At 46.4% G+C, this 17753-nt stretch overlaps 2 protein-coding genes across 3 annotated transcripts; one reads left to right on the forward strand and one right to left on the reverse strand.

The window, feature by feature from the left end:
- The first annotated feature begins 25 nt into the window (after nt 1–25).
- Nucleotides 26–8417, forward strand: skd (mediator complex subunit skuld). 2 transcript variants are annotated; one of them, XM_065317924.1, is made up of 11 exons: nt 26–650; nt 1241–1535; nt 1607–1915; nt 1975–2367; nt 2454–2727; nt 2926–3033; nt 3262–5870; nt 5938–6560; nt 6634–7305; nt 7374–7861; nt 7933–8417. In XM_065317924.1, exons 1-11 carry the CDS (start codon nt 582–584, stop codon nt 8063–8065), a joined length of 5973 nt encoding a protein of 1990 aa, XP_065173996.1. In that variant the 5' UTR covers nt 26–581; the 3' UTR covers nt 8066–8417. The 2 variants fall into 2 exon arrangements, with proteins under 2 accessions (XP_065173996.1, XP_065174003.1); XM_065317931.1 differs by lacking the exon at nt 2926–3033.
- A 4923-nt stretch (nt 8418–13340) lies between these two features.
- Nucleotides 13341–17505, reverse strand: Ube4B (Ubiquitination factor E4B). The gene is made up of 7 exons (XM_065307135.1): nt 17250–17505; nt 15442–17141; nt 15133–15384; nt 14761–15074; nt 14188–14708; nt 13802–14123; nt 13341–13740 (listed from the first exon to the last, which is right to left on the reverse strand). Exons 1-7 carry the CDS (start codon nt 17271–17273, stop codon nt 13679–13681), a joined length of 3195 nt encoding a protein of 1064 aa, XP_065163207.1. The 5' UTR covers nt 17274–17505; the 3' UTR covers nt 13341–13678.
- Between the last annotated feature and the right edge of the window lie 248 nt (nt 17506–17753).

The following is a 17753-nucleotide window of genomic DNA, read 5'->3' on the forward strand; positions in this document are numbered from 1 at the left end:
GGTTCGTGCGCTTCGCGAAGTCCATTCAGAGCTCGACGAGTCGACCGCACTCCGCCATTTTCTCGACGAAGATTTGTGCTACATTTCGTCCAATATTCGCGAGCCTAGCAGCAACGCGCGCGCCCTGACTCGCGAATCGCGTCGCGCCCGCCTTCGTCGAGGTGAATCCGTCGCCGGGTGCGTACCGGTCGCCGCCGCCCGTGCCGAAAACATCGATCCGAAGGAGGCGAAGAGTGTTTGGCTGGCCGCGGCTGTGCAGCATTCACGGGGCCGCATCGGCGCGATGCCCCGCTCCGCATAGGAGGCCGGCGGGCGACGTGAAGCGCCACAGGCGCCCCCAGCATACGGCTCGCCGCCCCAGGGAGCGGTGCTCCGCCAGCGAGGCCGCCACCGCCGCAGTCGGCACCACCGTCGCCGCAGCCGCTGCGCATCCCACCGACGTCGTCGTCCATTCGCTGCGGTGTTTGTCGCGCTCGCCGAGTGTATCTGTGTTCGTCGCCGAGTGCATCGGGGAAGCGATGTGAAAGCATGGCAGTGCCACTCCGGAGGGCTGAAGAAGTGTTTATCGACGCACTGCGAGGATGACGCACCCAAATCTGCAGACGAACGGCGCGAGTCTCGAGGATTGCCACACCAATTTCTTCGCGCTGGTGAGTCGCTTTCCCGGCTGGCGCGCCGCTTTCGCTCGGAAAAGCTGCGGCGCGCCGTCCGCATATCAATTCGCGGCATTCGCGCTCGTAGCCGCGATTCTTTCGCATGCAGCGAGCGCGGAGCGCATAATTATAGTGGCCAGGTGCGCGCGGGCGGCGGGCGGCACGTACGGAGTGTCGCCGCTAGATGGGCGCGCAGCATGTCAGCCGGCGACAGTCCGAACGGCGTGCGCCGAATGTAGGTCCCGTTCGGGCGCCGTTACGCGTCGCGCTTGGTATCGTCACATGGCCGCGCATTTTTGTATGTAAACAGACGACACTCGCGGGGCGCCCGGCGGGCGGACAGGCGCACTTGCTGGGTGCGCGAGCCGTGTGCCGCTAGCGAGCGCGCGGCGTAGGTTCACTGACTTGCCCGTGTTTTCACCGCGCCGCTGCTCGCTTACGGTTCTTCGCATCTCTTCGCCGCTCGTGCGGGCTGCGTGGCGCGTGCGATGTTATCGTTGAAACATTTTTGTTTATTTACTCGCGGCTCGCGTAAATATTTTCGCCGCTTTTCCACTCGTCGCTGATGTTATTGTTCTTTATTGCAGACCGAGCTATCGGGTATCAAGTGGCGCAAGCTCGTGTGGAGCGATAACAATTTCAATGGGGATCCCCTGGAGGACCCAATCCTGCGCGGGTATGCGCGATGCCTCGCCGCCGATATTTTATGCGTGTGGCGGCGCGTCGCCACCCCGCAGCAGAGCACCAGCATGTATGAAATCGTCCCGCCTCCGGCGCCGCCGCCTCCGCTTAGTTTGGCAGCTTCCAAGGAGCTGTGGATCTTCTGGTACGGCGAGGAGCCGGACCTGATGGACTTGGTCGCGCCAGAGCTACTCAAACAGGGTAAGCTCGATTGCTTGAATGCAACCCCAATCGACATTTACTCATTAAAACCTCTCGGGGGTGGTTTACAGATAGTGACCAGGGTTCGCAGGGATCATGGGAGAGCGGCCTGTCGTACGAATGCAGGTCGCTCTTGTTCAAGGCGCTGCACAACCTCATCGAGCGCTGTCTTCTGTCGCGCGATTTTGTGCGCCTGGGCAAATGGTTCGTGCAGCCCTGCGGGGATACCAACGAAGGCCACCTCAGTTTCTCGTTCGCGTTTTTCGTACACGGCGAGTCTTCCGTCTGCGCCAGCATTGACGTACGGCAGCATCCGCCCGTGCGAAAAGTGCAAAGACATCATCTCCAACGCGCTCAGGCTTCCAATCAGGGCATACAAGGTTTGTCTTCAAAATCGCGTGAAACGATTTAAAAGTAAATATACATCATTCTCTTGCAGTGATCCTCGCACCATTCGGTCTAGCTGGCACCCTCACGGGGAACAGTTACAAATCTACATCGGCAGCTGGACCCGAACAAGGCGCACGCTTGCTTGACGAATGGGCGCAGTTCTACCCGATTGACCGAAGCGTCTCGGCAATGACTGGTTCCACGGCTGCTTCGACTCCTGCCCCATCACCATCGGACTCCAACGGCACCGCGCCGACATTGGACGGCGGCGGGCCGTCGGCAGGATGTTACGGTAATATCGTCGAGGTGATTGTCGGCGGCGTACGTATGCGATATCCCGCCTGCTATGTCCTCATCACCGATATGGACCAACCCAACGTAGCGAGTGGACCCACTGCTAATAATACCACAACCACAACGTCCTCCATCAATAAAAGTGCAGGTATAAACGCGTTACACACTATTTGCCACACTGGGTCATGCATGATTTCAAAGCGTATCCTTACATTGGACATTGTGTTCGCCTAGGGAGTATACCAATGACGCCACCACCTTCGCCTCCCATGCAATCAACGTCGTCCACGATGACGACGGTGCCAATTGACACGCGCCTTTCGCACCCGGGTCCGTTCGCCGTCAGCACCGTGGCGAACACTGCATCCATGCAGCATTCTCCGACCGCATCCACGGTGATACCAGAGCGCGTGTGGCAGGAATGCATGCACGCGTACACCACTGGCAAAGAGGAATCCGAATGGGAGTACAGCGATCCGCTGCGTAAAGTCATTTGCACTTGTTCCAAGTAAGTCAATTCGCGCCACCGCCTTACACACCCCGTCTTCCCCGCGGATCGATGATAGTGTAGGCGATTTTCGCTGTTTGCAACAGGCAGTATACGCGCTTGGGTTTGTTTTGTGTATACCCGCGCGGGCGTGCATGCCGCGTGCTGCAAACGGATGTGATTTTGCATGTGTCCTGTATATGTGTGTGTGTTGTCCAGATGTAGGAAGCGCTCGTCCGGCGGGCCGGGCGAACATCGCACGTCATCTTTGTCGAAGGGGGGCGTCGCCAACGTTGCGCCCTTCCATTCGCGGCCGCAGGTCGTCAGGTTGGTCAAATTGCGAACTTTTAAAAGCCAGAAAACTAAAATAAAAATTTATGAACAAAGAAACAACCGATCGCAAAATGACAAGGTGGCACGGGGTGGTGTTGGCTTTCACTCACACGACTAATTTGTTGGTTTTTCTTTTCAAATGTTCTCTCTGCCGCATTCAGCGGTCTCTCTTGGTAGGTGGGGTTTTGGGCTCACGCTTATTTATATTGTCTCCGTTTGCAGGTGTCCGGCGAGCGGCAGCTACACTCCGACAGGCGCGGGCGGCGGCGCGCCTCGAACGCAGGAGTCTCTGGTCATACCGTCGGTGGGCAGCCCGCCGGGTTCGGTAGGTGCGCCCTCACCGCTGCCTAATCCGCGTAGCGCACAACCTCCGAGCGTGCCGCCCATCAAAGAAGAGATTATGCCAACGCTCTCGCCGCACGAGACGCCAATGCATGAGAAACCAGCCAGCGGCGAGGCGGTTGACTGCGGCGAAGCCGGTGAGGACACGCCCAAAACACCGCTGCCGCCGCGCACGCCAAAGACGCCGAAAACGCCGATGAAGAACGATGCGAAAGAAGTGGTCGTCAAGGCGCTTAAACGGCCCATTCTCATGCCACGGGAGGACGCGCCTGAGGAAGAGGACCCCAATCTGAATTTGCTCTATGACTACTCGACGATGACAGCGTGGATTAACCATCCTGTCAAGCGCTACCGCGGTCAGGAAGACGCCAATGACTCCTCCAAGTGGCGTAACGTTAAGAACGCCGACCTCTACGAAATGTACTCGCAAGAAATCAAAGTGGAGCCACGAGATGACCCCGTTTCTCCTAGCGGAGGCGGTAAAACCATGCAAGGCGGCGGCGCCAAACGACCAGGTGATCCTTACGAATTCGACGAGGAACTGGATAAGAAAACAAGCATCAAAGAGGAAGCGGGTGGTGCTGTTAAAACATCACAGGATTCGCTTTTGACCAGCGAAGGCCTCAAAGTAAGCTACAACGATTTGGACGAGATCTTCGACAACCAGGACGAAGCATCGCCTGAAGTCCTGCAAATGGCCACACCTCCTGGCAGCAATAAACCGTTGTTGCCTACCGGTGAAGAGAAAAAGTTCTTCACCACCATGCTACCGCCCGCCGAGCATCTCGCGCAAATGTTCCCAACACCGCCGTCGCTCGAGCGGCCAATTGCCTCACCCCAGCTTGAGATCACTACAGATCTAGGCGGTGGCATTGTTGTCGGCCCGCAAATCTACCCAGCCATGGGTAGTCCACGTGAAGAGCACATCGAGGATTGGAGTTTTGTTTTTCGGCCGCCGCTGATGTGCAAGATGCTCGGGAGCAGTAAATATGCGCCGCTCACTAACCTCCCTAGCCAAAACCTTCCGCCTGTCGTTTTACCTACCAACTGCGTTTACAAACCGTCATGGATCTCGCGTGAGATGCAACAACGCGAAGCGCTGCTTAACACACCGGCGACCACCAATGCCAACACCGAAGAGAAGCGTCCTTGTACGACGGCAATGCCCAGCAACGCAGCGGAGCTTTTCCTTAAGAACAAAGACTTCTTCGCCGAGAAGCCCTCGCCTGCTACTTCCACAGCCACCAACTCAATGGAGGAAGCCATCACTCCGAATCCCAGCGCAAATACTATCGCGCCCAATCCGGCGCTTGGTCGCGTTGAAGTCAACAGCCTCCTGGTGAACATCTTGTTGGCCGACACGCTATTAAACATCTTCCGCGACCATAACTTTGATTCGTGCACGCTGTGCGTGTGTAATGCCGGCCCCAAGGTGGTTGGCAATATTAAGGGCGCCGACGCGCTTATTTACCTGCCAAACGCCAGTAATAACTCCGGTTCGGGTAATTTCCTGGACGCCAGCGGTATGCCTAGCGATGACGATCAAATTCGCTGCAGCTGCGGTTTCTCTGCGATTATCAATCGACGATTGGCGCACAAAAGCGGCCTCTTCTACGAGGACGAGATGGAAATTACTGGTATTGCACAGGATCCAGCGCTGAACGTCGGCAATGTCAGTCTTGTAAGCAGCAGCGAGAATTCCATCATGGAGCTGATCCGCGAGCAGTGCGTGGTGATACAGAACAGTGCAAATGCGATCTTTCGGTTGGACACGCCGCGCGAAGAAGCCGCCAACGTCGCCGCTGAACTCAACATCCTCGAATTCACAGACGGCAACGATATTACCACCATTGTGCTGGATCACTACGGCGATTTGCGCGAGAATATTCGCTCCATGTGCGATTTTCGCGGTGATTTCACGCGTCGTAGTCGTGAGACGCCTCGCGACGGTAAAAACTCCATTCACCGCTGGCCGTATCTGCGTGCGCGTGGCCCTCAGTGCAACCAGGACATTGTCCGCGTGATGCGCTGCCTCCAGCCGCTCTTACAGACCGCTATTCAAAAGAAGTGTCAAACGCGGCTGTGGGAGCCACCTTCGGCTGTAAAAGGTCCTCTCACCTGGCGACAATTTCATCGGTTGGCGGGTCGTGGCACTGACGACCGCTGCGAACCACAGCCGATTCCCAGCGTTATCGTGGGACACGAGAAGGAGTGGTTGTCGTTATCACCGTACGCACTTCAGCACTGGGAGGCTTTGTTACTTGAGCCGTACAGTTACTCCAGAGACATCGCTTTTGTGGTCCTCTGTCCTGACAACGAGGTGATTGCAAAACGTACACGCCGCTTCTTCCGAGAGCTGTCCAGCTCGTATGAGATGTGTAAATTGGGACGGCATCAAGCGATCAGCAAGATCTCGCGCGAGGGAATCGTGCGCATCAAGAGGGCGATTCTTCCCGACACCAAATCTAGCGAAACCGAAGACATTTCAAGTATGCTTATCAATAAATGGTTATTTGTTCTGTGTGTTTATGTGTGGCTTTCTTTGTATGTGTGTAGGTTATGCAAGTTCGTGTCGAAATTCTCTCGGATTTTTGAGTCAGTTACCGATGGACAACACGCTTCTCGATAACTCATCTCCCGGCAAAGATGACCTGCTGTTGGAAGCAGGCGCGGCTATCACAGTTGACAAACCTGCTACTCCACTCACGCCGAAAGCCTCCGAGGAGGACATCAAAGACCCAGATCACTCGGCGAATTCTAGTTTCTCGACGTTGCCCACCACGCAGATTTCCAGTACGTGTGCGACGACTTTGCAGAGCGAAGAGGACGAACGGGAGATTCCCGCTGTCGTCGTTTACATTGTCGACCCTTTCACCGACACCAGCGCACCCAGTGTTAGTTCGTGTCTGTCACTGTTGCGCAACTTTGACTCAGTGGTGCAGAACTTGGGTGAGGCGCACCGCGCGAATGTCAGCGTGCAAATCATTTCACAGGAGAGTGTGATTGAGCTGGGGCGGGCGCGTGCTCGTCGCAAACGTCACGCCGACCATATGCGATCACTCGCGCTCTCTGTTTTCTCACAGTCGCGAAGACGACTCACGCATGCCAACAGCGCTGGAAAAACGCTGACAGGTTTTGGTACGGCCGCAACTGCAGAACTTTTTCTCAAAAATAAAGACGTAAGTTGTTTACTGCTTAGCATTTTGGTTGAGTTGTTATTGATTTTTGTGTTTTGGCCGTTGCGGCATACAGGAAAAGAATCGAGCGGCTTATAAACTCTACTCGCCGCCGTATGTGCTCGGTCCGCTGAAGGCAAAAGCTGAAAATGCCGAGTCTTTTGGCCAGCCGTCGGACGCCGCCTCCATCTTATACCTCTCCTACTGCCTGTCTGAGGACCAGAGTTACCTGCTCGCCGTTGCCACCGATGAGAAGGGCGAGATTTTCGAGACTATCGCGATCAACGTGAACATTCCCAACCGTCAGCGCCGCCGGCGGTCGCTTTCGTTAGCACGCCGCCTTGGCCTGCAGAAGCTGATGGATTTCGTGCTCGGCGTCATCTCACAAAGCGTCAAACCATGGCGGCTCGTTGTTGGCCGACTTGGACGTATTGGGCATGGTGAACTCAAGGGCTGGTCGTTCTTGCTCAGTCGCAAGAACCTGCTTGCAGCCAGCAAACAGATCAAAGAGGTGTGCCAGCAGTGCTCACTGATGGGCCAACACGTGCCGAGCATCCTCAGCGCATGTCTCGTCAGTCTGGAACCGGATAGCACACTGCGGCTGATGCCTGACCAGTTCACGCCCGACGAACGCTTCAGCCAGATCAGCGTCAACTCGCATCTAAATACGCCGCAGGACGTCACCTGCACGCATATCCTGGTGTTTCCAACTAGCGCCACGACACAATCTAGCCAAACCACCTTCCAAGTACGTATAGAACCCTCATCGTTTGATTTACAGATGAATAATGTTGTTTTTGTTTGTTTGTTGTATAGGAACAAAACTCGATCGACCCGGACGACGAGCTCTTTAATATTAACGATCTAAACGACGATATGAATGAACACTTTAACGAAGACTTTGGCGACATCTTCAACTGGACGGACAATGGCGGCGCGGTAACGTCCCCAACGGGTTCACCACGTCGTGACGACTTGATGGGCAGTCCGTCCGGACTACACGTCAATCAACCGTCGCCATTTCCTTCCAATTCGGGGACGCAGCGCGGCGAGCTGGAAGAGATTGGTACAGTTCTGCAGCAGCCGCTTGCGCTTGGTTATCTCGTAAGCACGGCACCCACCGGCAAGATGCCGCGTTGGTTCTGGGCCAGCTGCCCGCACCTTGAGGGCGTTTGTCCGGCATTCCTCAAGAACGCTTTGCACCTGCACAGCCCGAACGTGCAGCAGAATTCCGAGGAGTTTCTGCCCCAAACGGCCATCACGTCTCACGCGCTTGACTCGCAATACACGACGGATGTATTGAGGTATACCTATATTTTTTTGATAAATACAAAATGAACCATGTTTAAACATGTCTGGTCTGGTCTGGTTTTAGGTACGTCCTTGAAGGGTACAATGCACTGTCGTGGCTAGCACTGGATGACAACACACGTGATCGCCTGTCCTGCCTGCCGGTGCACGTACAAGTGCTGGCGCGCTTGTACCACACGACGGCGGCGTTCCTGTAGGATGAGCGCACACTCGCGTAGAACAACAGAATACTCATTTTTAGACAATTTGTATATATTACACTTAAGGAGCGGCGGACTGCGGCTCACGCGAACAAACACGTAACTTATATGATATGGCCGCCGCGCGATTATTTTAAACTCACTCTTAAGAAATGACCAATGTTGGCTAGTTAAATGTGTAAATATCGATGTCAATTGTTTAGGGAATTGGGATACTACCTTTCGTTTTGTTAATCATAAATAATTATATTGTACTATTCTTGATTAATGCATTAATAAATTGACTATTGTATAACAGCAATTGTAAGAAATTGTAGCTAATTTGTAAATATACATAATAAAATATGAACTATTTGTTTTTAATCGTTCTGCACTATTTTCTCGAAACAATTTGTTTTTATGTTGGCGAAAATCGGGAAATCAAAGTTGCCTTTGCAAAACAAGTGCCGAATATTAATATTAAATTGCTTTCATTCAATTGCGAACCAGTCTGATCGCACGTATACAAATATTTACGATAATACTGAAAAAACGACCTAAGAATGCATCGCGGTGATTTATTCAGTCAGAGCACCGACGACGAGAGGAATCAGATGTTCAGCGTGGCTGGAAAGAAGTCCTTCCGCATTACACGACGCCAGCCCTGCAATTCCAGTGTTTTCCCAGCTGGATGTATGGGTAATAACGAGCCGGAACAGGCTGTTCCCGAGCGTGATTCAATCAGGGAAGAAGATGGCGCCGGGATGGATGAGGCACCGGAACAAGATGGCCCTCAAATGGACCACGCTGCATCGGGAGACGCTGGAGATGGAGAGCCGGCTGGCAGGGGGCTGCTTGGGGCCCAGGGGCATGGCGCTGAGGCTGGTGCTTCAAGGCCGATGTACCAGTATTCCGGGTCCAACATTCAGCGCAATCCGTTGACAGGTAGTGGCTGCAATGATGAGCCACCGGTCACTGGGAAACGTAGGGTAGGATCCAAGTTTGGATACAAGAAGATGAAGTGAAAAATCTTATCATTGTCACATCACATCGTAATAATTTGTTAAATTCCAAAAGATATCTTTGTGATAAAATATATGGCAGTTAATTTAATATTTTTAACGATATTTACCTCTGCGTGTTTAGAAATAATATTTGTCGATAGAGCAATTGGTAATGTGTGATAATTGTTATAGAAAGTGCCAAATTTATATTTAAATTTCGTGCGAAGAACAAGGTGAAACTATTTCTTTAAAATATTTTTGGTCGAAACACAGGATCGAACTATTACCTTAAAATATTTTCGGTCGAAACACAGGGTCGAACTATTTCATCATTACTAAATTCGTTTCTATGCGAATTCAAATTTTTCTACAAAATTGTCAATAGGGCCTAAACGATTAGTGTTGCAACAAAATGCATCTTAAATAAGTTAATGAGAATTCATCAAGCTATCAGATTCCGAAATCAGAATTTAAAAATTCCAACTTTTAATATCAACATAAAAAAGAGAAATCTTTTGCCTTTTTTATAGCAAAATCTTTTCGCATGTTTCTTCGCATGATTTTTATGGCATAAATTAAAATGATCAATTTTGAAGTTTTTTTTCGGATTATGATAAAACAGAACATTATAAATCCTTTATTTTAGTAAACTTTTGTTCTACAAGCATTATTTAAGGCCCTAATGACGTCTTCTATTTGAACCAGATTTATCAGTTTTTTGAGTATATCTTCTAAACCAAACTTCTAATTAAAATAATGTAGTAAACTATTTCATTGAGATAATTGTCCTTATTCATAATCTGAAATAAAAATTTAAGGTTTTTGTAATTTTTATTGAATGCAAATAATTAACTAAAATGTGGCGGAGGCGCCTGACATTTTAATTAGTATTTCGAATGTTTATTGAAAACTAATAATACCATTGTGTAGAGGAACTCTTAATTACTTTAAGAATATAATGTTTTACTTATTAGTACTTACCGTTTACCCTGTAGACGTATTTAAGTGAAACGTATACTTGCTGCAACACTTCAGCACCGGTTATCTCAAGAACTATGAGTGATAATCAAAAACGATAAACTGCCTTATGTTCAGCAAAATATTCTACGTCAGATAAGATTTTAAAATTTTAATTTTTAAGCCAATGGAAAACAATTTTCCGCCGCGATTTCCGTGGAAACTATAAGCGCTACAGCAAATGTGTTTGTATTTTTTTCATGACACGATAAGGCTCTATAAAATGGCAGATTTAGTTTTTTGATTCTGAAAAGTTGACCAGACACCACTCAAAATTAGTCAAGAGGTTACACTTAACTATTTCATGGCTCAAAAATAATTTTTTAAGCTATAAGAAAATGGAAAACGCCAATTGCTTAAGAATTACAAGGGGATGAAAGATATCCAGTCAGTTTTTCGATATCGCCATTATTTCGGAAAAACCTGGTGAAAATCGAAACACACCAAATTGAAATACCTTTCAGATTTTTACGAAACTTTCTAACATGGTGTAGAATGATGCAAAAAGTCCATTAATCTTGGTTTTGTTTTCCTATCTTAATTAGTTTTTGAGTTATTGACCATTTTCAATAATCATGTAATTGCTGCAAAATGAAAATTTTAAAGTGCTATATAATATAGAATTCCTCCCTGCAGTTAAATCTGAAAACTATTTTCGTTTATCTCCATCGGTTTCCGAGAAATGTGTAAAAAACTAAATTACTCGATTTCTCCATCAGTTCTTAAACAAAAAATAAAAATTGCAAATAGGGCCTAAAAGGTCACTGTTATGAAAAAAAAATTACTTAAATAATCGAAGTAAAATTAAATAATCTATCAGAATCCCAAAACAGAATTGAAAAATTCCCACTTTTAATTTTCAACATAAAAAAGAGAAATCTTTTGCCTTTTTTATAACAAAATCTTTTCTTTAAAAATTTTTTGTGCCACTTTTATCATTTTTCAGTTAGGATGCCATTCTGTAGGGAATTTTTCAAGGATCAAAGTTATCAAGTTTTTCTTTTTCTAGCTCTTTTAGTTCTCGAGATAATTAGATAATAAGATTTCTCTTTTTATGTTGAAAATTAAAGTTGGAGTTTTTAAATTCTGATTTCGGATTCTGATAGTTAATTTAATTCTACATTGATTATTTAAGTAACTTTTTTTGCTACCATTAATCGTTTAGGCTCAATTTGCAATTTTAATGAAACACGTGTATTCCGTCGGGAGAGTCGAATATTTGAAGATTAAATGGTAATTATCTCGACAACTAAAAGGGCTAGAAAACAAAGAACTACATATTCGTGATCCTTGAAAAATTCTGGACAAGATAGCATGCTTATTGAAAAACGACGAAAATGGCACAAACAATTTTTAAAGAAAAGATTTTATTATAAAAAAAGGCAAAAGATTTCTCTTTTTTATGTTGAAAATTAAAAGTTGGAATTTTTCAATTCTGTTTCGAAATTCAGATAAGTAATTTAATTTTACGTTGATTATTTAAGTAAAATTTTATTATAACATTCACCTTTTAGGCCCTATTTGCAATTTTTATTTTTTGTTTAAGAACTGATGGAGAAATCGAGTAATTGAGTTTTTTCCACTTTTCTCGGAAACCTATGGAGATAAACGAAAATAGCTTGCAGATTTAACTGCAGGGAGGAATTCTATATTATATAGCACTTTAAAATTTTCAATTTGCAGCAATTACGAAATTATTGAAAATGGTCAATAACTCAAAAACTAATTAAGATAGGAAAACAGAACCAAGATTAATGGACTTTTTGCATCATTCTACACCATGTTAGAAAGTTTCGTGAAAATCTGAAAGGTATTTCAATTTGGTGTGTTTCGATTTTCACCAGGTTTTTCCGAAATAATGGCGATATCGAAAAACTGACTGGATATCTTTCATCCCCTTGTAACTCTTAATCAATTGGCGTTTTCCATTTTCTTATAGCTTAAAAAATAATTTTTGAGCCATGAAATAGTTAAGTGTAACCTCTTGACTAATTTTGAGTGGTGTTTGATCAACTTTTCAGAATCAAAAAACTAAATCTGCCATTTTATAGAGCCTTATCGTGTCATGAAGAAAATGCAAACACATTTGCTGTAGCACTTATAGTTTCCGAGAAAATAGCTCTGAAAAATTGTTTTTCACTGGCTAAAAAATGAAAATTTTAAAATCTTATCATGTGTAGAATTGTTTGCTGAACATAATGCAGTTTTCCGTTTTTGATTATCACTATTAGTTTCTGAGATAATCAGTACTTAAGTGCTACTGGAGGTACACGTTTCACTTAAATGCGTGTGCATGGTAAACGGTAAGTACTAATGAGTAAAAAATTACATTTATACAATAATTAAGAGTCGCTCTACACAACGGTATTATTAATTTTTAAAAATAAGTAGAATCATTTGATAAAATGTCAGGCGCCTCCGCCATATTTTTATTTATTTTTTGCATTTTTTATAAATTTCAAAAACAATAGTTTTTTATATCAGATTGTGAAAGAGGTCAATTATCTCAGTGAAATATTTTAGTACATTATTTTAATTATATGTTTGATTTAGAAGATATACTCATAAAACTGTTATATTTGATTCAAATTGCCGGCGTCAATAGGGCCTTAAATAATGTTTGTACAACAAAAGCTTACTAAAATAGAGTATTTCTAATGTTTTGTTTTATCATAATCCGAAAAAAACAATCAAAAATTCATATTTTTAAAATATGCCATAAAATACATGCGAAGAATCGTATGAAAAGTTTTCGCCATAAAAAAGGCAAAAGATTTCTCTTTTTTATGTCGACTTTAAAAGTTGGAATTTTCAAATTCTGATTTCGGAATCTGATAGCTTGTTGAATTCTCATTAATTTATTTACGGAGCATTTTGTTCCAACGCTAATCGTTTAGGCCCTATTGACAATTTTGTAGAAAAATTTGAATTCACACAGAAACGAATTGAATAAAGGTGATAAGTAAGAAAACGGTATATCTTAGAACAAAACTTTATTAAGATAAACTATTTAAAATCACGTTTTGTTAAAGATTCAGCAATAAAAAAATCAATTCAACAATTGACGCCTTTATTAATCACACTTTTCAAAAAATTGAAAACTCTAAATAGAGGACCTGGAGAGCACTGAGCTCGATACGCACAGGCCCTTTTATACCTGTGCCTGACCCGCATAAAATGGTCCTTTCAATCCTCTCGGTTGTCCCACCCACCTACTCTGAAAGAATTGAAAATATGCAGATAATGTAAATCAAATAATGCACGCCATCACGTAGAAATAAATGAACATAATATATTTCACGGTCAAATGTTGCCGGATACTCAATACAAAAACATAATTTCAATTTTATAAGCGATACAAGTACAATTTTATGAAATATTTACACTTTGTTGAATTTCGCCATTTCCTACTTATTTGGGTTGCAATCTTCCAACACATGTCGTCAAATGATTACATTGTGAGTAAGTGGCAGTCATTGTAAGTCTTGATGTGTTATTCGAGCCTTGAGATGGTGTCCTGTTTGGTAGATTGGTGTTTTACACAAAATTTAAAGCTACTTAATTTTGAAAACAAAAATTTAACGCGGCGCAACCGCCCACCACATGTCGTTTATTTTTGCGCTGCACCGCGCTCAGACTTCCAGACTTCGATGCGTTCCTTCAATTCAGCCGCTAACAAACAAAACAGAAATTAATATCATATTGTATATCACAATCATAGCGTAAAATTTACCTGGTTGTAGCATGTCTTCAGTAAGGTGCTGCCGATTGAAAGGATCGGTGCTACTATTGAGAAGATGTCGCAGTATGACCGACCGATCCATGATCAGTCCACTCGGCAGCAAAACCGGGTCTGACATAACAGTCATCATGAGTGGATCCTTGAATTCCTCGGGCGCGTCGTTCATCCAGTCCTCGGAAGCCAGATTATCTTCGAGAACTCTTTGCGCATCAGCAGCCAGCGCGCGGAAAGTCTCAATCTCCAACGGAGTTTTAATTCCAGACCGCTGCATCACCGATAATGCATCATCAAAGAGTTCTTTTCGGAATGAACGCTACCAATGAGACACAAACAAATTAACTTTACCGCAAAACTAGTTAAAATCAAGCGAGACTTACCTCGTCACCAGCCAAAGCCTTGGCAAATTCAGGACAATTTAGTTGAAGGTAGATATCGACAATGTGGCTAAGCAACCAGCGCGGTTCCCAGCCATACTTGCTCGGGTTGCGCACCTTGAGGTTCTTACATTTGGGCCCGCAAAGCTGGCGCAGATTAAAATTGAGCATCGACGCGAGCCGATCGGCGAGCTCCGGCCGCAGGAATGGACCCTTGATGTCAACGGTGAGGTAGTGGAACATGTCAACGGTCTCGCGAGCCAGAGTGAGGTAAGACTTGCATTGGCGCTCGTCGTGATTTAGCTGCCGCAGACGGTTCTGCTGTTGTTCGGGTGTCAGCATGTTCCAGTTGGTTGTATCTTTCACGAGCTCCTGCACCTCGTGTATACGCTTTAGCGATTCTAGGGACTCGTCCAACAGGAAGGTGGTGTCGTTCATCAGCATGTTCACAAACTTGACGAATTGCTTGCCGCTGCGAGATTCATTGATCAACGCATGGCGATGGTTCGTTGATGCCCACATTCCTACAAGAAAAATTTAAAATAAAAACTGTTATATTAGTTTTATATTGCATACCTTTTATGATCAAGCTGATGTGATACCGTATAGTAAACTTATCGTAAAATTCGGAACTAGACCCGGTCGTCTCCACGTCAGTGTAAAACTTCATCAGTGCGGAGGGAAGGGCGGTGTGCGAGATCGGATGCGCCATGATGCGACTATACATGTATTCGGTGCGGTTTTGCACCTGTGGGTTGATCATGAACACTACCTCGACAATCTTTGCCACAAGGTAGGGGTTCTTGATGCTGTGCGACGCACAGATCATCACCAGTAAGAAAGTTATCATCGAATCCTCCATGCTTTCACTCACCAGCGCTGCGCCAAACCTAAAATCCAATCAATTATCATTTCTCTTCACTTCTCTTTTGTAAATGTAATACTTACTGTAAGGCAAAGTGTAAAAATTCGGCGATGTCCTCGACATACCACTCGGGGAGGGCAGCAAACATCGGCTGGATATTCCAGTCAGATCCCATGGCTAAACCAAAATCTAAATCAAGCAATGCAGACGCAGGAATCGGCCATCGCGTATTCAATAAAACAGCGAGTAGGAACTCCGCTACGGACGTGTAGAAAGTCATGCAGCGTCGAAGCAGAACTCTGTCAAGCAGACAAGCATCCGCACATGCTTTGGAGCTGTAATAAAGTAATAAATATAGTAAACAATGTCTGAAATGGTAGACAAACACGTACCGAATCAGACGTTTTTGCTGATTATTCCAACGCGTGACCATCTGTCGATTGCGCAGCTTAAACGGCGTGTGCCTCCAATGCGCCTCTGTGTCCATCATATCCTCGATCAACTTCTCCAGCTCCCGCAATACCCGCAAGCGTCGCTGGTACTTCTGAATGGCTGGCAGAAGCGCCAGATGATGGCAGTGCAAAGTAAGGAACCAACATTGAGTTGGAAAATTGGGCTTGTCGGCGAAACCCGTATCATCTACGCTCGCAAACCACTCGTCTACCTCCTGTTGCGAGAAACGCAACCGCGTCTCGCCTTTAATATCCACCACGCTGCACGGTCGAAAGATATGCATCGGATCGACGCGATCAAGCGTCACCGGCAGCGAGAGCCTCTGTAACACACTGAGTACATTCAGCATAAAACCATCGCTGGCGAGGGTGCGTTCCTCCACCAGCAGCTGACAGCGTTTCTCATTCGCGCGCAACAACGTCGCGAAATACTCGATGGTACTCTCGCGGCTGGACGTGTTCGCAAACAGATTGTGGCAGATCTCGTGCATGAATACGCGATGCATGTCCAGCCCCACGCGTATCGTATCCAGCGCGTCCTGCAGTATCACATTAACACCATTTACCATTAAAGGGAAGAACTGGTCGACCACTCGGGGATCGTCTTCGGCAAAACACGAAGCGCTCAGGAAGGGTCCAAGAAAAGAGCAGCGACTAAGCTCGCGCCCGTACGAAGTGGTTACTGCCTTCGGCAGAAACTGCGCCAATTGTGGGACGAGTGTCGCAATTGGTCGACGGATACTTAATAGAATACCCAGCACACGTCCCGGCTGCGGATTACAATTTACCAAGCCGGTGTGCATCATTGTCACCTGCAAATTGTGCAAAAGCGGCGTGAAAATGTCGACGAACACCGGCCAGCGCGTGTTGGCTCGCCACACAAGCGCGACAAAATAGCAGTATCGAATCTCGTCGTGCAAAATTGGCAATGTAAGGACGGACATTTTGTCCAGAGGAACTGGGAAGGAAAGCGCGCGCTTGTCCGCCGGCGGCGTCGGCTTCCTTTTCAGCCAATATATGCTGTAATCCAACATCTGGTTGCGCAGCGATTGTAAAAAGTCGGTGTGCTGCGGTTTGCAGACTTTCACTGCGATGTCCGCGCGTTCGAAGCACTCGCTCGCATACTGCACGTTCCACATCGGCATATGCAGCAGCTCCATCAGGACGTTACTGATTATGTCAGTGTAATCCGGCATTTCAGACAAATAGGTGCAGGTTTCCACCAGGACATTCGATGGCGATTCACCAGTCTCCGCTGATTCGCCGGCGGCGGTCATATTCGGTCGGGTTGTGAACTGGCATTGAAAGATTTCACTCAGGGTTCTAATTACAAAGGCCCGCTCATCCTCCACATGCTCATCTTCATGATGCATTGTTGTTTCTATTTGCTTGATCTGTGCCTCTTCTTTCTCTGGTTTGATGACGTCTGAGCTGGGAGGCACTTCAGCAGCCACAAAAGGGGTAAATGCAACGTCCACCTCCATCTTCTCTGTGATGTCCTGCTGCTCAATCAAATGCACATTGTTGCACACAATGGTTGTGGCACTTGCTTCAGTCGGCGAGATTCCTCGATTTTCGTGCATGTCCTGGTTCTCGCTGGTCGTGCGCCTGTCGAGGCGCGCGAGCCGCCGCCTCCGAATCTACAAGACATCATTAACTAACATACAATTTTGAAACGTCATGCTTTTGATGAATTAGAAATGGTGGAGTGAAAAATAAAAGCGAAAATGTGCAGAATTTTTATTTACCTCCTCGGCTGTTAGCTCGCTCATCACGTTTGTTCACTTGTACGGCAGATTTACAGCTTATCGCACGTACAGCTCTCGGACGTTTATGTTTTCCGTCGCGTATCGCTATGATGAGTAGCAAAACAATGCACCACCGAAAACAACAACAGTTCACTGCGATTGCCGAAGTGTCAAATCATCTTGCTGTCATTCGGTTGGGGGGAAACTTTCCGCAAACACAAGGTAAAAACAATCGCTCACCAATAACAACAAAACAAAAATACATAATAAAGCAAATGAGTAATCAATTATTATCAAAAACATGCATTGTTTTTAGTTTGTATCGCTGCAGAGAAAGAATTTCGTTGTAAACTTTCGTTTTCGTTCGAAGTGCGCGGTTGTCGCGCTGTGATTGGTGGCAGGCAACCACAACGTCACTAAAAAATAGAGAAGTACTAAATATACAGTGTGTCTGCTCCAGAAAGAACTTCCGCAAACTTTTTGTTTTCGTATAATCATTGTGAT

The sequence above is a fragment of the Atheta coriaria genome, unplaced genomic scaffold (assembly GCF_025399875.1).
Source record: "Atheta coriaria isolate IRGN ID8LTWV9N9 unplaced genomic scaffold, Caltech_Dcor_3.1 hic_scaffold_1_pilon, whole genome shotgun sequence".
Taxonomy (NCBI): Eukaryota; Metazoa; Arthropoda; class Insecta; order Coleoptera; family Staphylinidae; genus Dalotia; species Dalotia coriaria.